Source organism: Anolis sagrei, chromosome 1 (genome assembly GCF_037176765.1).
Source record: "Anolis sagrei isolate rAnoSag1 chromosome 1, rAnoSag1.mat, whole genome shotgun sequence".
NCBI classification, from domain to species: domain Eukaryota; kingdom Metazoa; phylum Chordata; class Lepidosauria; order Squamata; family Dactyloidae; genus Anolis; species Anolis sagrei.
The window spans coordinates 276811236-276833604 of NC_090021.1; the positions used below are offsets into that span (position 1 = coordinate 276811236).

The window sequence follows — 22369 nt, forward strand, 5'->3', positions numbered from 1 at the left end:
ACTAAACAATAACAAGATCTTTTTGGTAGTCCCACCTCCAATAAATAATAGTCAGAAAGTGGTCTGTGTTGGCATAAAGAAAGCTGCTATTCAGGCATTTTACCTTCTCTGAATAAAAATTAACCCCAGGTAAATGCTGAGTTATCTGAAAGCTGTGAAGTTGATGAGATTTTAGCAAATGGCAAAATTTTAATGAATTTCTTGATTTTTTTTTCTCCACACACAATTCCATCCTCAACTTTTCTTGTGATGGGAGGCTGAACATAGCAGTTCCTTTCATGATTTGATCAAGTGTTTTCAGATTGAGGGTTTAATAAATTCAGTGGGACTCCATTAGTTAGTCTTGCTGTCGCCTTTGCTACTCCTAATCAAGAAATGTTAATACAATCATAGAAACATAGAGTTGGAATAGACCACATGGGCCATCTAGTCCAACCCCCTGCTATGCAGGAAAAGCACATTCAAAGTACCCCTGACAGATGACCATCTAGTCTCTCTTAAAAGCCTGCAAAGAAGGAGCCTCCAATACACTCTGAGGCAGAGAGTTCCACTGCTAAACATCTCTTACAGTCAGGAAGTTCTTCCCGATGTTCAGGTGGTATCCCCTTTCCTGTAATTTGAACCCACTGCTCCGATTCCTAGTCTCCAGGGCAGCAGAGCATAAGCCTCCTTTCTTAAGACATCCTTTCACATATTTATGCATTGCTATCATGTCTCCTTTCAAGCTTCTCTGACTATAGGATATGTGAGGATCATGGAATGGTAGGTCTATAGTACACAATGTCTAGAAAATGTGCATCATTGCTCATGCTATTTTATTTAAACAGAGGAAATTGTGAGAGGCCAGCTGTTCACTAACAGCTAACTGATGTGTCCGCCTCCATCTCAGAGGCAGGTGGAAGAGCCAGGTGGGGCTTTTATAAATAATGCAGATAAGAGATTGCTTATTTAAATCTATTTTGTCATTGGTTAAGTTTCCCCCATATTATTTTTATGATAATATTAGCATAGGATCTCCATTCTCACAAGTTTTCTTCTTTCATTTTAGTTTCCTCTTTTTAAATAAGTGTTAAAAAGAAGAAATTAGGAGTGGGTTGGATATGAGTATGCTAAACTGCAGGTTGAATTTATGTAATGGATATATGATGACAAAGAATTGCAAAAAACCTTGAAAAGATGTAGAGCAGGTCTGAGCTGGAAATCATGAGCATAGTGGTAACTTTAATGGACTATACTCACAATACAGTGTTTGTCTATAATATATCCTAGGCTTTCACGTGGCCGGTTTTAAACCAGTCTGACTGCTTTTTTTGGCATTTTGAACTGTAGTGTATGTTTAAGAGAAAGCAGAAGCACAGACAGAGTAGTGTCTATTTAAAATGTATGTACTACTCACCTCTCCAGTCATCCCTAAACACAGAGGATGAGAATGTGGGAAAGATTTGATATTACTGTACTTGTTACTTCAAAGGACATTCATAAGGTAATGAAGGAGAAATAAGAGTTTCTACAAGCATATTGCTTAACCTTTATTTTCAACTTTTCCCTTAGTTTCACATCCCTTAGTTGTGCAGCCATTCTCTTGACATAGCTATTTTGCTATTTCTGTGACATTGATGTTAATGCCATTGAAGAATGAAAATGTGACTGAACACTGTGCTTATATTAAAATCCATTGTTTTACTGACAATAAGGGAGTGTACACACAACTCAGTATAACAGGTATGTCATGCTGTTTCAAATAGAAAGCCTTTCAATAATGAGAAGGTATTTCTTCATGTATCAGGAATAATTTATTATTATATTTATTTATTAAAATTATCTTAGTTTATGCCTGTAGAATCTTATTGTAATTTTTTTAATTATCATATTTTCCCTATCTTGTCTGTCTTTCTGTCTTGCATTCTTGTATTCATGTATTATTATTATCATCATTATTATTTATACCCAGCTTTCTCTCTCCAAAGACTCAAAGCAGTTTACAGTAAAACTGATACAATTTAAAACCTGAAAAACATCCACACATTAAAATAGAATGAAATATTAATGGTATTTTAAAAGTGTTTAAGCCCTTAAAACTGATTAAAAACTTATTTGTAGCTAAAACCACAACCCCTGTGACTTGATTTTAAGAAACCTTTCCTTTAAAGACCTGCCTGAATAAAAAGCTTTCGATTGTTGCTTGAAGGTTAGCATGGAGGGATCCATTCTAGCTTCCCTGGGTAGGGAGTTCCAGACTTGAGGGGCAGCTACCGAGAGGGAAGGCCCTCTCTCTCATTCCCACCAGCTGAGCTTCTACTGAAGGTGGAACTGAGAGAAAGGCCTTTCTCGAGGATCTTAGGGCTCGTGCCGGCTCATATAAGGAGATGTGATTAGCCAAATAGCCTGGACCTGAGCTATGTAAATTCTAAGAGGCCTTCCACTGAAACCGAGGGGGTGAATGAAGAGGTCTAGTAGTCTGATTCCTCAACATATCCACACTTACTTCAACGCACGTGTACATAGAGAGAGAGAGAGAAAGAGAGAGAGAGAAAACAAAAACAAAAAAACCCCAGAAAATATTTTAAACATTTTTTTTCAAAGCAACATAGAAACAATGTGTGAAAAGAGTCTCCTAAATGTTCTGTGTGGTCAAAATTTGGGCTGTGGCCTGAAGTGACCTGTCAAAGAACTAAGCTAGTATGACTAATATTTTTTGACTGGATGGGGGAATAGCTACCTGGCAACCTTATGTTTGTCAGTATTCTCTACTATGCATTTACAGTATGATAGAACCTTGGGGTGGGGGTCCATGGGAGGAAAAGTGATTTAATGAAGGCAGGTAAATTAAAAGAAAATATGGTGTATAAATTGGGCATGGGTATTAAGGGTTGTAAACACTTTCTGTTCTGCTCCAGCATTTGTTTACCTGAATTAAAACATTAGAAGTAAGCCACAAGATACCTTGCTTTGGTAAGATATTTATTTGGCAAGCGACAAGGAAGGATTTTGGTACTTGTTTGCAGTCACTATTGCTTTTCATCAAACTGTGCTCTGTAGCGTGCAACCAAAGCTTAATGCTTCTTTACAAAGCAATTCTACATATGCTACCTGTCTCAGCTGAAAATATAGTGTAGTTATTTTATTGCTTGTTTTACCAGCAGGTCTCGTGACATCACACATTTTTTCACCAAGTGTTCTCTGGGCACTTTTGCACAATATATCTATTACTAATTTTGTTAATGGTTGATGAGGCCATGGCTAAAGTATTGAGAACCAATATGTATGAATAAAAGTAGTGCAGGTATACCTCGGTTAATAGAGTAGATGTGTTCTTGCAATTCAACATGTTTCAGCAAACCCTTTATTTAAAAGTACTATTATGTACATGTGAGATGAAACAACAAGGTCAAGTAAGCTTGGCATAAGTAAAGAAAGTTTTTAAAAAAAATCTTCTGAAGAGTCCTTGAAAGCTTATTTCAAAATGCACTCCAGGATGCATTTTCTTTCTTCAGTCTCCACTTTTCTGATGATTTCCATTTTATTGAAAACCTGTAAAACTGTGCTTTTTGAACATGTCAGGGTAGCTGGTGAAACAATTTAATCTGCTTTCCTCATTTATTTCCATTTTGCTCTTCATGTGTGCATTGGAAGTGATTCTGGAGGCAGCCTGTTGTATGTAACAACATTCAGGTTATCTGCTATAGTAGGATAACCAAGAGGACAATTCCTGCGGATTTGAATATATGTTGATTTTGTACAGTCTGAAGGCCATTGTTCTGCTTTTCTCATGTGTTGACAGAATTTTGTAAGAATTTGAATGATTTCTGTCTGTAGAAAAAAACAGGACTTTTGAAAGCAGATTCCACTTTCTTAATTTTTAGGTTATTCATCAAAAGGTTTCTTTCTTCCTTCTTCTAAAAAGTTTAGATACAGATAATTTTATCAAAATTGCTTAAATACCCTGGAGACACAAGAACCCAGAACCCTAGCAGAGTTGGGCTTGGTAGCAGAGGATATTAAGTGCTGTAGATTATATTTTAAGACACTGCCAGAGTATTCCTTGCCTAAGAAAACCTTATGGAATGCATGGGGTCAACGTAGACTGATAGGAACTTGAAGGGTCATACTTCAGATTGATTTCATTTTATTCATCCTACCCAATGCATTTCACTGAGTGAACTTTCCAGATGCACAATATCCGCTTTGGGCTGGATTACCTTAGTCTGCACTGCCATATAATCCAGTGCAATGTGGATTTTATACAGCTGTGTGGAAGGCGCTCCAGTCCCCAAGGCAATAGAAAATAAACCTGTTACGTCCTCAATATAACATATTTTCAAATATTTCAACATGGTTATCTCAACCTTCTCTTCTGAATGCTAAACATATCCACCACTTTAAGCTGCTCCTCATAGGGTATGGCGTGCAGAACTTTGATCGTTTTAGATGCCCTCCTCAGCATGTTATTGGAAGGAATGTCAAAGAAACGGTTTCTCCACAAGTTTACAGAGAAGTCATGGTGTTTTGGACTTAATTGAGTGCATTAGATTGTTATGATGGAATGACTTACATTATATGCATTAACTTTCCAGTCTCTTTACTTAATTTTTAGTTGGAAAAATATTGTATTGCAAATTTATTTGATTTATTTTGTGAGCCTCAGTTATACTTCCTATTTTAATTGTATAAATTGTTTTTATAATTGAAAACTTATTTCCACAGAAACTTCTTTTATAGTGATTGACACCCAAGCCCTTCTCCCCTATTTTTATGAAAACAGTCTAGTTGTAGGCCTGCTTGCAGACATAAGGGTAGCAGAAAAGTTTGATTTCTTCACTGCCCCTCCACAGCATTAGCCCATGTTCAGGCACACTTTAGGTTTTCCACCACTGATGCTCTAGTGTTTGACCCATTTCTTTGGTCATAGTAAAGCAGGGGGCTTATTTGACCACACGACATGGGATCAGATACTGAGAAGGGATTGTTTTCATCATCCTGGCCATTTTTCAGCTGCAACTCGTTCTAATTAGCACACTTGTGAACATTTTCTATTGTTAATTTTTTTAACAACCCGACTTCAGTGTTTGATAATTGATGGTCTTGTGATTTGGCTATATCTGAAACCATAAAATGAAAGCATATACATTTGTTAATTTTCAACATAATTCAGGTTTTGTTTGTCATGAATATAAAGAGTCTGTAGTCTGTTTTCACTAGGCCTTTCTTCTCTATTCTCAGAAATGTTTATTTCTGGTTGTTTCTTCATCAAGGATTCACCAATCATGAAATCTCTTGTGGTAGCCATTGTTCCTGGAAAAAATAAAGTTTCTATTCAGTAAAGCTGTGCAATGATAGGTAGTTTGGAATTTCTTTTCACAATCCCTGCACTGAAATGCAGTAGAACCCAAATTGCTGAAGAGAAAGGGGTCAGCAGCACAGTGATTGGCAAGAAACGTGGAAAAGTATTTGGGTTTTAAAATGGAAAGTGTGGGTGTGAATACATCATACATTCTGACTTTGGAAGAGTTAGAGCAAACATTTCTGTTTTGAATTGTTTTGTAAAGCATTCATGGTATATACTGCTTGGCACTGAAAATCTGAGAGGAAACAACTCCCTTCAAAAACAGTTGCACGCATGGAATTTTTTTTCTTTATGACTTTTTTTGCATTGCTGCTGTCTTGTATTCCAGGACACTATGCTAGTGTTATTTTTTTAAAAAGATTTTTGTCTTCATGTTTTGCTCAGTTTATGCTGTCTCAGATGCCAAGAATAGATATTCTACATATATTTGTGTACAAGTACAAAACACGTAAAAAAATGCTGACTTAATATGTGGATTAGTGCAATACCTCTGTCATGTAAATTAGGATTGTTGTTGCGAGCCTTCAAGTCATTTCAGACTTAGGGTGACACTAAGTCAAAAGTTTAGGGTGGGAGCCGGTGCCAGGTAAATGACCTTGAAGAACTGCATCTGGTCCATGGACCTTGGTTTGGGGACATCTTGTCTCGAGACTCAACATAGTGCAATGATTTTGCTGTTGGACAGCTACTCTGAAAACCAGAATTCAGACCTTTCCTTCCCTTCAGCCAAGGAAACTCATTGGGAGATCTTGGACAAGTCACGTACTTTCACTGTTCTTGCCTATGATAGGGTCACTTTAAATCAGAAATTACTTGAATGCACACAACAACAAGAACAGATTGCAAATGACCGAATTCTGGATGGAACCATAACAATTGAAGTGAAAGCATAGTGTTATTATGTAGTGTGAAAGGGCTCTATATCCTTCATTAAGAGTGAAATTGACAAATTCCCCATTTTCCTTTTTTTTAAAGTAAGCAAAGTGTCTTGAACTCCATATTTATCACTCAGTTTTGGGGTTGTGACAAAATTCTTCACCATCTTGAAAAATAGCTGCATTACACAATTCATCTGTCTTTGTGTATTTCATGCTTTATTATATGCTCTCTTTCATTATCACTATAAAAATTACTGGGTACGTTTCTTGCTTCCAGTCCTAAAATGAACTGCAAAGTCTGTGTTATCTATTTTACATGGGGTATTCCTTAAATAATGTGATCGAAATACCCTAATGACATCGGATCATATAAGCCGGGTCAATTCAGGTTAGTACTTGGATGGAAGACCACAGCGAATATGGGGGCTGCTGTAGGCTATGTTGAGGGAAAGACAATGTGAAACCAGGTCTGACAATTTCTTGCCTTGGAAAACTCTATGGAATTCTTGGGGATGCCATAAGTCAATAGGTGGCTTGAAGGCACGTGCACACACTTCTGGAAAATCCTAAAAATTACTTGACTTGTATTACCTTTATCATTATTTCACTCCATGAGTTCTTTTCTTTGAGCTGTTGCTTGTGAAAGTCAATATCTCATGAAAAGTTGTAGTAGAGCCATCTCAATTCCATATTCACCCATTAGCCTGGTTTACCTGGGGTAGGCCTGATTAATTTTCTATTTTCCACTTTTTAGCTCCTATTTTCCATCTTCTTCACGTTCCCCTTCAGTTCTCATCTGATTTCAGTTTCTACATACTGAGTTCAAAGTGAAAAAAAAAAACTGTACTCATTTAATTCAGTGAAGAAGAGGATTATTGCTCTTCAGGCAAAAGCAAACCTTTGTAACATCTCTTAGATTATGTGTTATTCCTCACTAATAATTTTGCCATCTTGACCACATTCTGATGTTGCATAGCCACACATATCTTACTTTCTTCTGTGAAATGTTGCTAGGTATTATTCCTTCTCTAATAGGTGGTCCTTCCTATTTTCCTATATTCTTTTGTTTTTGAAGTTCACTCAAAGATTTGCCCACAGATACATGAGGGGAGGACATGTATGATGGATTGAAAAGAATTGCATCAAAAACAATGTAAAATCGAATCCAGGGGTCCTCAAACTTTTTAGACAGAGGGCCAGGTCACAGTCCCCCAAACAGTTGGAGGGCCGGATTATAATTTGAAAAAAACATGAATGAATTCCTATGAACACTGCACATATCTTCTTTGTGGTTCAAAAACACTTAAAAACAATACAATAATTAAAATGAAGAACCATCTAAACAAATATAAACTTATTAGTATTTCAATGGAAAGTGTAGGCCTGGTTTTGGCTTCTGAGATAGGATTATTGTTGTGGTGTGCTTTCAAGTCGTTTCAGACAGATTGACCCTGAGCGAGGGCCGGGTAAATGACCTTGGAGGGCCGTATCCGGCCCCCGGGCCATAGTTTGAGGACCCCTGATCTAATCTAATGGTTGCCGATTGTGAGGCCACCCTGAGTCCCTTTCGGGGGGTGAGAAGGACGGGATACAAATGTATGAAATAAATAAATAAAACACAAAGGAAGAAAAATAGTTTTTTAACATAGTGGGTATGGTATTTTCTCTCTTTCTTCGCCCCTCATAGCTTTTATGCAAGTTCGTAACTTAACAATCCCATGAGCTGATATAAAAGTTTGAATGTTACATTTTCCTCTTGCTTGTTGTCTTCCAAGGATAGATTATATTAAAACAGGAGTTTCCTCCTATTTTACCCTTCCCACACCAAATTATTTATCAAATACCTCTGCAGTACTTCAAGAGAATGACTCCTCCAATCTTGACTTGAGAGCTGTATGCCTAAGCGGATATTTGTGTTTGGATCCTACCAATCCCATAAGTTTACAGATGCATCTGTCACAAAAAGATGTTCCATATATTCTAATTTACAATGTAGGATGGGAGGTTTTGAGAACCAAGAGCAACAGGTAGAATTTAGAGGACTGTGTTTTTTCAATATATGTTTGGACTTCAGTATGATAACCTTAAAAGACACCAGGCTCAAACTCCTTCCACTCTTCTTTTTCTCACATATATGTGCAAAGAAATTAGCAACAACAATGAAAGTATACAGGAATCCAGGGACTTATGATTTGGTACTGGAGTAGTATTTAGACTGGAAATGAGGGGTCAAAGTGACCTGTGCCGACCATGCTGTCTAAGAGGACTACAAACATGTCAAAAGATTTATTACCCCAGAAGAATTTTAGTTGTACTGTGAAATCACTGTTGACTTGTAAGGAGGCGCAAATAAGGATGAGCACAGACGAATTATTTTCAGCTTTTCATGCTTTTGTTGAAGTTTTAAAAATAGATGTTTCTGAATACAGCTGGTTTTCCAAACTTCTATAAATAAGTTGTTTCTACGGTTAGCATATGACAGGGGTACTGAAATGTGGTTCCTTTTCAGGCAACTCATTAATGTTAGAAGTCTTCAGTTAGATGGACTGAGTCTATACCAATACAGTTTTTCATGTCACCTTTTATAGGAACAGTAATAGAAAACTAGAGAATATTCTTCCAGTGATGGTGATCTTCCATGATCCCAAATGACATAAGAAAAGCCATACTGCAGAGCTCCTCGGCTGCTAAAGGAATATTTTTTAAAAACTACAAATGACTATACATTTGTGGATTTCCTTCTTGTGGATTTGATTATCCATGGATTTTATTAATATGTTCTCTCTAGGAATTTCTAGGTCCTCCAGTGTAACACAGATAGTTAAGATTAAAATAATATTAAACAGTCAATGGAATTAAACTATGTTGGATCCTAATCCAACACTCAAATCAACACACCATACTAGAACTCTTTTAATTAAGAGTTCTGGTATGTTGTGTTTATTATTTGCTTGTCTTTTGGTGTTCTGTCCCTCATGCTTCTAAGTACTTATATGAAATCACTGGGAGAAATCATCAGGAGTTTAGTAGATCAGTGTCATCAGTACACTATCATTCCTTTCCATCTTCCAAAGAACCTTTCTGTACTAAGCCAGTGTCTGCCGTCAGAAGGCTACAAGACTATGAACAAATTAAAATTTCATCCAGACAAGACACAGGTAGGGATTCCTCCTGTAATGAATGGGATTGCACTACTATACTCAGATCGAAGTCTGGATGTTTAGGTTTCAGCTGTAGTCAAAGGTGAGCCTGCACTGTTTAAATGAGTGCATTAGCTATCCTGCTGGTCAATTTCTGGATAAAATTCAAAGTGCTTTTTTCAGTTTTAAAGCCTTTTTATAGCTTGAGACCAGACTAGACCTTTTACATGTCAATTCACATCTTAAGGTCTGCAGGGAGCGCTTTTTCTCAGTTGTACCTCTTTCAGAAACACGTTTGTTGAGGACTCCAGAGAGTGTGGCTACTCCCAGACTGTGGAACTCCCTTCTGCAAGAGGGCCAGTTGGCTCCCTCCCACAGAAGGGAGTTCCACAGTCTGGGAAAAGCCACACTCTCTGGAGTCCTCAACAAACGTGGAAGACCAGTTGGCTCCCTGCCATCTCTTTTTGATGGTAGGTAAAGATTTTTTTGTTCAAGCAGAGGGTTTATTGAGGGCTTTGGATTTTAACCATAGAGACAACATGGTGTAGTGGGTTGGGTGTTAGGCTACAACTCTGAAGACCTGGATTCAAATTCCTGCTTAGTCATGGAAACTCAGTGGTTGACTCTGAGCAAATCACACTCTCAGAGAAAGGTAAAGCCAAACCTCTTCCAAATAAAACCCTGTGATAGGGTTGCCTTAGGATTGCCATAAGTTGTAAACAACTTTGAAAGCACACAAGAGTACATGTACATAGTACTGCATTTTAAATCTTTTACTGTGTTTTAGATGTTTTCAACTGTTTTATGCTTAAATATGTTTTAAATATTTTCAACTATTTTAAATAATTTTAAACAATACTGTTATATTTCATTTGTTTTTAACTTCTGTAAACCAATGTTTAGCTTAACCCTTTAAATAAATATATTATGAGCCACCTTGAATCCTTTCTTAAGAAAAAGACCGGGTATGGATTTCATAAATAATCAAATAATTCATTACATCAGTTAGTTTCCTAATGTCAAGAACTGTCTCAGTATCATCTACCTATCTAGTACAGAAGAATAAAATGTCAATTGTGCCATTTTTACAATAGAGTTCAAATAGTGTTGAGAATATGAACGGTCTCCTGATGAAAATGAATGGGATGGGAGAAGATTTGAGGGTTTGTGGTATGGTTCTAATGCTAGCAAGTCAGTTCTTAATCACTTCCTAAAGTTAGTAACCAATTGTGGAACCCAAGTAACTTTCCATTTGAACCCTATTTTTGACAGGACAGTACTGCACCATAGCCCTAAAAAGTTGTTTGTTCCTATCCTGCCTTTTCTCAAGTGGAGAATGGCCTATCATATCACCTCTGTTCTCATTATCTATTTTGTCACAAAGGTTTTCCCCACTAGGACTATGTGGAATATTATATCCAGCATACCACTGAACACCCCTGAGGTTGTCAGATTTCAAGAGCTATACAGGGTTGGTTTGGTTAATGGTCAGTGAGAGATCACCAAGGAATTTGGAGTATCTCCACCAGTAACTTGGGAAAAATGCTGCATGAAACTTGTTTGTTGCTGATCAGAATTGAAAATGCTGAACCATAAGTGCCCATGTTCAATGTAAGGAGAGCCTTTTATGTCACTATGACAGTAGTTTTTTGATGTGCAAACTGGTGTTTCCAAATGATTTATTTTGTGTAATCCATTTTTTAATTTTTTACAGAAGATGAGCGAAAAACTGAAAGATTGCTTGGGGGAAATGGTGACTATCAAGACAGAACCCTGCTCTCCATGCCGGGAAGAGGAATATGGACAACTTTGGTAAGAGAATTCCTTGAGCCTTAATATTTCAAATCCCACTTCTTTCCACACAGATCTGTTTGTCAAGCAGTGCCTGTGTACCTTTCACGCATATTGCAAAGCATTCAGAACTACAATAACCGACTAAAGTAATACAAGGATGCTAAAAAAAACACAGATCTACTTTTTGTCTGGAAGTTTTTAAAAAAAATGTTATCTACTAAAGTTTTACATCACAATATAAAACTTTAATATTCCACCTTTTTATTTTGCTTTCTGATTAGCTCTGGAAAGGTGGATTCCCAGTCTGTGGATGTGGAGCCTAAAAAACTGAAAGGAAAACAGGATTTGATCATGTCGAAGAGTTTTCAGCAAGTTGATTTCTGGTGTAAGTTTCTTGAATTAAATGCAGTGACATTTTGAAGGCAAATTCTATGTCTGTAACCATGATGTTAACTTGTTTCTCTTTAATGCTTAGAATCCTTATTTTAATTTCTACTAATCTTGTGCATTTGTATAGAACCACTATCCATTTCTGTTTGTTTCATTTATATTGCCCCATTTTCGTTTTCAAGTGCCGCTTCCAAAAGGTGCACCTTTCCGAATGGGCGTTTTTGTTCCGCATCTGGAAGAATGAACATTTTCAGACCATTAGAGGCAGTGGGAGGGCTTCCCAGGCTCCCCCTCTCCTCAGCTTTAGGGCTAGAGGGTTAAAATCACCACACATGGAGGGCATATCTACCACTTTTAGCCCACTAACTTGGTCAAAGTCTTTTGAAGATGACACCTTTTCCCAACGCTATGGCTGTTTTTCTTAAAATGTATCACAGATGTGATGGAACTATTCCTGGAAATGCAGTGATTTAGAGGGCAGAACGAGGCAGGCCAGGTACAGAGAGAGAAATTGAACGTTTGATAGATAATGTTTTCAAGGGTGGAGAAATTATTCTACTGAAGACCAACAACTACTTTCCTTTGAAAAATAATTATTTTTAAAAAAATTCAGGAGGCAGAATACTCACAGAGAGAAATATATAAGAAGTAGAAGTAATGCAAATATAGTACTAGAGAGGGAGGTAAAGGAAGTGGATTTGGAGGGTTTTCCTTTTGCTAGAATTGCTATTACAGTAATATAATTATAATTAATACCTTTCACAAGGCTTTTTAGGGATAGGAGAGGAAGGGAGGAGAAAAATTTAGGGTGACCCTGACTACGGCTCTGTGAGACACCCGAAGATTTTAAAATATTTTAAAAGTAAAGAAACAAGAAGAAAAGAAAAAATCTGATCAGCTATCAAACAGACGCCCTTCTCCCCAAAAGCCCAGCATGGATGCGTGCACCAGTGCCATACGGTGACACCCAGAACAACCCACCCATACCCATTCAAAATTCCCAGTCCCTTTAAATAAAAAAAGAATGAAATAAAAATAAAGACACTAAAAAGATACCAGCACCCAAGCATAAAAGCCAAGCTAAGGCAAAAATCAGTGGCTGGCTGTCAGCAAGGCAAATAGGCACAGGAGCAAGCTCCAGTGATTACATTGAGCAGTGCATGTCATTATGTTTTTCTCCTCTGATTGGCCCGACTCGACTCAGAGATAAAACAACACAGAAATACTCTCTGGGCCATGCCACGTGGCCCAAAAAGCAGGCAGCCACACAGTTACCGTTGCTACTTTCCTTTTTGTTTCACTATTTTTTTACTGTGGGGGGTTGAACCGTTTCGTGCTATCTGAATAAAACAAACAGAACAAAAACACAAAATAAACTGATGAAATGGTAACCGGACCCATGACTAATTTCTACTTCAAATTTTTGTAAGGAATTGTATGGGTTAATACCAGTTTTTTTTTCAAAGAGTGTGTACTTGTTATGGCATGCACAGGGTTGTCCCTGCTATGTTCTTTGTGCATCTGAGCATCCATTGGCTATACAGTGGCCGCTGGCAGTCTCTGAGAACACTTACATGCTGATATCTGGCTCTGAGGAGGCATTTTCTCAAATTCAGGGATTTGTATTTGACCATTCTCTCAAAAGCTCATCTTTGCACTCTGAACATGTCCTCAGAATGAGACAGAGGGTAGTAATTTGTCTATATAGCTTTAATAATTGGGGACAATGTGATTCCTTGTATATTAATCAGCAGAAGAGCTTTCACTAGATGTCAAACAAGCCATATCAGCTTGATGGGGCCATTATGATGGGGAAAATGGTAGGCATTTCATCCTGCTTCTTGGAAATGGTAGAGTTAATTTCTTTTCAGTTCCACAAGGCTGTGAAGTATGCCTGTGTCTTAGAATTAATTATTTGCTTTCCCAAACAATAGTTGGACTGAAATTATTTTGATTGGTCCAAGTCAGAGACTACATATCTCTTCTTCCCAAGGTCTTAGGCTAGAAACTGGTTTTCACTGAAAAGTCTCCTGAACATTTTTCACAAAGCCTGCCTACAACCTTGCTGGCAAATTCCTTGCCACACCACGAAGCTTTGATGTGAAAAGTAGTCCCCTTTTTGATACATGTTGATACCTTAGTGGGCCAAGATAATTCCTGTTTCTTCCTTCTCCTCCTACAGTTTGTGAATTGTGCCAGGAGTATTTTGTGGATGAATGTCCAAATCATGGGCCCCCCATGTTTCTGTCAGATGTCCCTGTACCCATTGGCATCCCTGACCGAGCTGCACTGACTGTCCCACCTGGCATGGAAGTGGTGAAAGAGGCAAATGGGGAGCGGGATGTGCGCTGCGTGGGTGAGGTTATCCCCAAAGGGCGTATCTATGGACCATATGAAGGGAAACTCTCCAGTCAGGACAAATCAGCTGGATTCTTTTCTTGGCTGGTTAGTATTCTGCTCTCATTTTCCCAGTGATATGTGTCTTGTAGCAGTTGGTTGCATAGATGCTTTCAGAATTTTAAGATGATGAATGCCTGTAGCTTATAGTTACATGGGTAGTTCTTTCTGTTTGCAGCCATGGAAAGTCCTGGAAAAGCAAGCTTGGATGTCTGGGGTGGAATTTTAATACTGCTAAAGTAAGCTTGGAATGGCTGCTTAGAAGTAAACAATTTAATAGTACCTTCTCCAGGTCTCAACTGATGTTGTCTAGGAAATACAGTAACTGTAAGATAGTGCCAGAGCCATTTCCTTATTCTGGTTATGCCTTGTATTTTCTCCCCCAGATTGTTGATAAGAACAACCGCTACAAATCCATAGATGGAACAGATGAAACTACATCAAATTGGATGAGGTGAGTTTAATTTTCATTCATATCTCCCCTCCACCTCGGTATTTACAGCCTACAGAAAGAACAGTACATATTACTTCCATTTTGTGGTCATTTTTCTGGAAGTCACTATTATCATTAAAACATCCTATTAGGAGAAAATATTTGTTTCGTTTGCTTCTTCTGCACTCAGTTGTCTGGTTTCATTTGGGGGTGGAAAAAAGTGCAATTTCCATTGCTTTTTTAACTTTCCAATTTGTTTAAAATGTATTTTTAAATAATAACTCTATAATTCTTGGGAAAACTGCATTTTTGGTCTATTTCTAAACTGGTAAATTCTACCATAGCAATCTGCTTTTAACATTTGTGTTTGAGTCTGTTATTAGCTTTAATGGTTGTAATAGTAGAATTAAAGAAAAAGTATTTGTAATACATCCCATTGTGGATGAAATGCCTCTGTGTGGCCTTTACAAAGGCTTCTCATTAATTTTGCAGAAAGTATAATGTGTTCTTACTTTACTTAAATGATTTTGACCAATCCTTAAAAAAAAGTTTAGTGTCACTTCCATATCCACAGATTTCATGATTTCACTTGTCCACGTTCCATAATACATCTCCACTGGATGTATTTGTGCGCCCTGGATGTGTTTGTGCGCCTCTCTAGGTCCTCCAGTGAGATTTTATGGAAAGCTTCTGACCTGAATATAGTAAAAATATAGGATTTTATACAACTTTTAATTCATCGCCTGGTGTGTGTGTGTGTGCTGGAATGTATCCTATGAGGGTACAAGTTTTACACTATTTTACAGTGGTACTATTGCTTTCTCATGCCCCAAACTTAGATTTTCGAGAGAAAATCAATCTTTCTCTCAAAATCTCCCTTTAAATGTGTGCACTGTAAACAAAATGGAACTCCATAACAATTGAATTTAAAACACCTTGGAGATACTAATAATAGTTTTGGATTTTTCCAAATAAGCAGATAGTGTTTGGTATTTATATGGTATCCTTAAACTGGATAGAAATCATAAACCCATGTAGTGAACCCCTGAAATCCACCATTTTTGAAAAATATGCTAAAAATGGTTTTCATCTGTGTAGTGTGTAGAATATGTAGAAGATAATTCAACTGGAGCATAGAAAGCAGAATATACATGCTTATAAATACAAAATGTCTGTAGGTATGAAACGTTTAGAAGTGGGACTGAACTAAAGGTTACCTTATGGATTGCATTTTTCTTCAGGACTCCGGCCAGACAGCTATGTGTTCTTCCAGGCTGCTTTATTTTGCTCTCTCAACTTTCAGAAATACTCATCTCTTTTGGCTAGTTATAATGTCCAATCGATCAGTGAGCTGTTTTGAGTCCTCCCCATAGCACTCCTGAGGGAGGGGCACATTTGTAAAATATTTATTATTTTCTTTGGTAAACCTGACCTTTCTTCAAAAGTTTATTTATTGAGTATGCATGGTGCTGTTTTTTGCTTGGTTGAGAATTAGCCCTCAAAACTTAAGACCTAAGTAGGAGCACACCAGAAAGTTGTCTAGTCCAGTGATTTGTGGCAAACCAGTTGTCCATTGGATGCCCACAAACAGGTTATAGGTGAAAATGCAACCTTAAATTCACATTTGCTAAAGAATTTGTTCACTCTCACTGTCTAATTAATGATCTATGATTGTTTGGTCCTAGTTTGGTTTTTCGTTTCAAGCATCAGTTGGCATCTTAGAAGAGGCAATATTAGCTTCTCATCCCCCTCCCTCCCCATCATATAGTTTTCAGAAGATTACCATTTGTAAATCTATTATGTATGAATTGGCAAACATAAGAACATATAAGCCTAGCTGCTTTTGTCATTAAATATTATAACTTAAGTAGGTTTTATATAATGTTAAATGTTTTTGGTTTGATCTGGTCTGGTCTAGGATAACATCATAATAAATGAACTAGAAATAAATGTATATCAGTTTTGTCCATGGTCTATCTTGTGCATTTTCTTGGGGAATTAATTTCTACAGAATTCTGATAATTCAATTTTCAGATGACAGAAAAAGAAAAACTGGAAGCTTTCATGGATAGGAATGTGTATTGACAAAGCAGAGAATAGAGAGAATTTATTAGAGTTCTTAAAGTTACTTGTACCACTTAAATTTTAATTGACAGTCTTACATTGGAATAACCACAGCTCAATTGTTTAATTATTTTTATTTATTAATTACAAATTAGAAATGGTATGTTTCATAGAATCATAGAGTTGGCAGAGACCTGTGGTCCATACAGTCCAACCCCCTGCCAAGAAGCAGGAAAATCACATTCAAAGCACTCCTGACATGATTTGGCCAAGTGTTTTCAGATTGAGGGTTTAATAAATTCAGTGGGACTCCATCAGTTAGTCTTGCTGTTGCCTTTGCTAATGCTAATGAAGAAATGTTAATAGAAACATAGAGTTGGAATAGACCACATGGGCCATCTAGTCCAACCCCCTGCCATGCAGGAAAAGCACATTCAAAGTACCCCTGACAGATGGCCATCCAGCCACTGCTTAAAAGCCTCCAAAGAAAGAGCCTCCATCACACTCCGGGGCAGAGAGTTCCACTGCTGAACAGCTCTCATAGGAAGTAATTCCTAATGTTCAGGTGGAATCTCCTTTCATGTAGTTTGAAGCAAATAGAAGCCAACGAAGCTTCTGCTTGTTATCTATAAAATATTCTGAAGCTGTGGAATAGTCAGGGAGCAGATGCACCTTTGGTTCTCTACAGCAGGACTTCTTAAACCATTTCCACATGCATACCTTTTTGCCTGAGCAATTATATTATGACCCCTTTCCACCTGAGAAATTTTCATGTGAACCCAGGTGGATAATAGTTTTAAAAATCAAACATTTACTTATAATAAATCAGCATTTGCAAGACTTGCTAAACAGGCTGATTTTCCTTTTTAATGAAGTACAGCTGAAGCAATTTCTGCAGAGTTGATTATAAACACTGCATATTACTAACAGATTCATGTATATGTCTAGGTGGTATTCAGAAACCCTTTACTGCTGCCAAATATTTAGTGATCCCAAGCTAAGGGACCCCATTTGGCAAGACCCACAGTGTAAGAAGCAGTGCTCTAGAGAAGCAGTCTAGAGTCCAACTGCAAATTATCCCATTAGTTCTTTCAAAAAGCAATCTGATATTATAATACACGAAAGAACTTATCTGTGTGTTCTAGTGTTCATATGAAACATTGTTGTCTGAACTGTAGAGTCTTAAGGATAATTTGTTTTTCAGTTTATGACCTCATTATTTTCTTGTTCTCAAATGTCTCTTGCTATAACTGGCTCATACTTTCCTTTCCTGGAGCCTGCTTTGTTCCTTGCAGTGGTTCTCAATCTTTTGTTCTCCAGATGTGAACTTCAGTAGTTTGAGATTCTGGGAACTGAAGCAACAAACATCTGGAGGATGAAAAATCAGAGAACCGCTGCTTTCAAAAAGCTTCTGTCATCTTAGCTATGAAATGGGAGATTAGACATAAAGGAAATCAAAGCCACTTATTTCTACTAGATGTAGAATATGTTTTTTCTACATGGCTAGTTGCATCTATAGGGCTACAAGAGGTAAATAAGAGTTGCTTCATCCTTCAATTAAATACTATGACCATGCCTGATGATTATTTGTGCTTACTCTCTTTAAAAAAATGGACAGTTTTGAGACTGTGTTGCTGAAAGAACTTGTTTATGACTTGCATTAGTTACAAGGATTAAAACATTTAAAATTTCAGAAAAATTGAAAACATTGTTTTCTCTCCTTTTAAAAACATTTTAATAAATAAATATTTGAATACATAAATGACTTTGTGATACATGCTGGTAGTTCAGAACAGTACTGAAATTATATGAGGAGAAAACGTTTCCATAATGAACCCTATGAGCTTTTCATAAAACCCATGCTTATTTGGAGCCTTCTAAGAAATGGTTATGGGAAGAACCCAAAACGCTGGTGGGCTGGACTTCTTGTACATTAGTACAGAGAGACAAACATTTTAATGTGCATATATAGACATTTGCATGAAATACCTGAAAATAAAACTGGAGAAGAGGAGGCAATGTACCGTATATGTAAGCCCCATCCCTCAGGTATTAGAACAATGTTTGACTGTCATTTGTTGTTTACAAACAGCTGAAAAATACTTTGTAACCACTTTGGAACTCAAGTTGACTAAACACATTTACAAAGTTCCCATTGTATACCTTCTATTTTGAGTCCTACAGGCAATGACTCTATTTAGGCATAAGCCTTAATGAAGCTAGAGACATACCTGTATCTAAAGTTGGGTGGAATATATCTCCATTATGATTAGTACCCATTGCTTAATTTTAGAATAGTCTCAAGAAATGCTACCATTATGTTAGATAAAATACAGCAGATTACTAAAGGCATTTAGAAACAAAGATAGTGTAATTTCAATTGCATGGTTTTTGTGGTATGATAAATTCATCCTGTACTAATCTGTTTGGCTGTTCTAGAGAAATTCATACAGGTGATGCAAGCATTCTATTCAACATATTATGAGTCTTGAGGATGCAAAATTGTGTTCATTCATAAGCTATTTGAAAAAAGATGATTTTTTTAATCTTCTGCAGTACAAACAAAAATCTGGTAATACTGCACCAAATAACATTTTGTGTTACTGTTGAGTGGTTGTGCTTTGTTTAAATGTGATCATTTTTTAAAAAAACCTTTTTATTAATTGGATGATAAAATACAGAAACAAACATGTGCAAAAACATAAAATATTTAAAAAGTTGCAATTCCTACAATAACATGCATCTTCACCTGTCCATCTCTACTCCCAAATATACAACTTTGATTATGGCTATTTGACAGTTAAAATATTTACCACTTTCTATGTGTAATGGAAAACATTGTGTTAATTCAAGGAGAGGAGGCTCACCAAGCTGGAACTCTGCACATCTGGTCATGCGTCTTGCTTGTAGTAGTATGAGTACTTCCCATTTATTTCTTTTTGCCCATTTATGCTTTGTGGGATACTGAACCCAAGGAACATTACCGAACGAAAGAGGAAACCCAAATTCTCCAGGGAGGAATTGGACATTCTGGTCACTGAAGTGACATGGAACGAAGCCAGGCTGTTTGGAAGGGAGACAATACGTCTATCCCATACAGACAGGGAAAAGATCTGGGAAGGTATAGCCAGAAAGATCACATCGGTGAGCCGAGTCCCCAGGTCTGTGAAAGATATTAAGCACAGATGGGATGACATGAAGAGAAGGACCAAAGACAAACTGGCGTTTATGCAGAGGTCCCTCTCCAGTCCCAGCAGCCTGGGGAGGCCCTCGGCCATTGTCCTGACCGCCCACGAGAGAGCCATCAAGTCGACGCCGCATTCGTCACACCACATACGCGGCTTCCGGAGAGCGGATCTGGACGTGGTTGACAGCCCATCAACCATCTGTAAGTATTACAACCTCCTGGCACAAAAGTGAAGCTATATTATCTGCTTCATCTTTCCCGTTCCACTTGATCTTTCTACCCTGTTGCCATCCCAATTCTTATTTTCTAAACAGATAGTATTCCAGTGTATTGTAACTAAAGTATGAATTATGATTCTCTGGCCAGATTATCACGAAGTATTAATATTATGAACACTTCTAGTTGTAAACAACAAATATGTTTAAAAACTTATGGATTATAACATACAGAAGGAAAACGAAAAGAGTGGTCATTCTTTACCATTAAGAAGTTCAGTATGTGAACCATGAGCGATTAGTCAAGGAACACATAAGTGTGGAAATGTTTACAATTGGATCATTACTGTGCAAAGGGGAAACCACATGAGTTGTCTGTATTTCACATAATTTGTAGTGGTGCCAGCTTTGATCTTTCAAGACATTGGCATAGAACATACAGGTGAACATACCCAGTTTACATGGTAGTTCCTATGCCTGTGTCTAATCTCCCATCAAGAATTTTCATATTAATAAACGTGTGAATGAATATGTAATGTGTTAAAGGTAATCCTAGATTCAGAGCACCATATTCACAATATTTAGGTATTGAATCCAGGCTGGGAAGGTTAGAGTAGATTTATGAGTGTGTTATTTTAATCCTTGTGCCAATAGGACTGCTGACTGATAGGTCAGCGGTTCGAATCAGGGGAGAGCAGGTTGAGCTCCCTCTGTCAGCTCCAGCTCCCCATGTGGTGATGTGAGAGAAGCCTCCCCCAAGGGTGAAGCCTCCCCCAAGAGTGGTAAAACATCAAACATGGGGGTGTCCTCTGAGCAACATCCTTGCAGACAGCCCATTCTCTTTCACCAGAAGCAACTTGCAGTTTCTCAAGATGCTCCTGACACGAAAAAAAAATTCCTATTGATTTCAATGTATCTTTTCAAAGTATGATTAAATCTAGATCTAGCCCTATACTATCGAGAGCAAACACCAAGCATGCAAAGGCCTACAGCAACTAATACACTTCTGGTGTATTGTATTAAGCAGTTAATATAGGCTGGATCTATTGTACAACTTATTATTTATTTATTTATTTATTTAGGTAATTTTTATCCCACCTTTTCCTCACTGAAGGGCCCAAGGCGGCTAACAGCATTTATAAAATACAAACAATACAAACATTAAAAACAGTACATAATAAAACCAAGTATTTGACAGTGCTGAAAAACATTTAAACCTATATATTAGCATAAAATGCCTTAGGGTCATCCTGAAACAACATTACACAGCAACAGCAATCTTAATTAACTATTAAATTATACCTTACCTGGAAAGTTTGGGGCTAAAAACCTATTTATGACCCCCAGAGGCTTAGCCTATTTAATTTCGACCCGTTACTACTCCCAAGTTGTGCAGGCCTGCTGTACACCCATGTAATGCAGTTCAGTGCAATTCAACATGCATTCTTTGGCAGCATAGATCTAGCCTTAGTAGACCAAATCTGGGGGCAGGTTTTTGGTGTATGTAGATTATACTCTAAATAAGACCTTTTGGTGTTCACCTTCCAGAGGTATGACAGTAGTAGTATAGGCTAGGATGGGAGGTCATATAGCCACAGGCCCCCAGTCCTGGTCCAGGCTTCAATTAGGTACAGTAAGGATTGATATTACAATATGAGTAAGCAAACAGGTCTACGGTCTTTTTAGATCATACCTCATTCTAGCCTGGACTACTAATCATTTCACAGTATATGTTAAACAGAATTCTTGCACTTAACCCACTAGTAAAGTATGACCAAGTCCCTCTTCAACCGTTTTGATATTCAGTATTCATGTGGTTACTCTTCTTGGTTGTATTTGATGGAAAATAAAAAAGCTACAGAGACTAACTTTAGGAAAGAATGCTGTGGTGTGTATGAAATGGGCTTGTACATACAGCCATTCTTGAGGGATTAGTGTCATTATAGCAAGCTGATTTTATACAGACTTAGTCTATCTGTTGAGTCCTGTCTACTGCAGCTTGTTAGAAACATCAGTCACATGCATTCCTAACATTATTAGGTGATGCTTGAGACGTTTGCCATGCAAAGCGTGAACTCCATCATTGATCTGTGGGCTGCTTTAGGATCTCTGAACTACTAAAAAATGGCAAATACTGCTTAAGGGTACAACTTCCTTCAGTAGGAAAGATAAACAAAAAAAGTGATTGCTGCTGACCCTGAAGCTCCTGGAACCTCATTGTTGCAATCATGTGCTAACAGTTATGGATGTTTTTGTGAGGAGTATTCTTCAGAGACTTCATTTGCAGAAAGTGCATTATTTTGGTTTCTCTTAATAATGAGAACAGAAAGTTGCCTTGCATCTAGTGGTATAAAAGCAGTAATACACAATCACTTAGTTAATTAAAGTAAAAGACTTTGTGAAGACTCAAAAAGATTCTGAAGTACCATAATAGTATTCTAGAAATGAACACGATCTAACATTATCTAATAGACAATTTTTCTAGAATATTTCTATTCAAAGTGACAGTCCATGGATCAGCCATTGG

At 37.4% G+C, this 22369-nt stretch overlaps 1 protein-coding gene across 2 annotated transcripts in view; it reads left to right on the forward strand.

Moving 5' to 3' along the window:
- Positions 1-22369, forward strand: part of PRDM11 (PR/SET domain 11) — a 54999-nt gene that overhangs the window by 8437 nt on the left and 24193 nt on the right. For both annotated transcript variants that reach the window (XM_060764192.2, XM_060764199.2), the window contains exons 2-5: positions 11077-11174; positions 11438-11541; positions 13729-13991; positions 14330-14397. In XM_060764192.2, coding sequence (XP_060620175.2) covers positions 11077-11174; positions 11438-11541; positions 13729-13991; positions 14330-14397 — 533 coding nt within the window. The remainder of the gene's footprint in view (positions 1-11076; positions 11175-11437; positions 11542-13728; positions 13992-14329; positions 14398-22369) is intronic.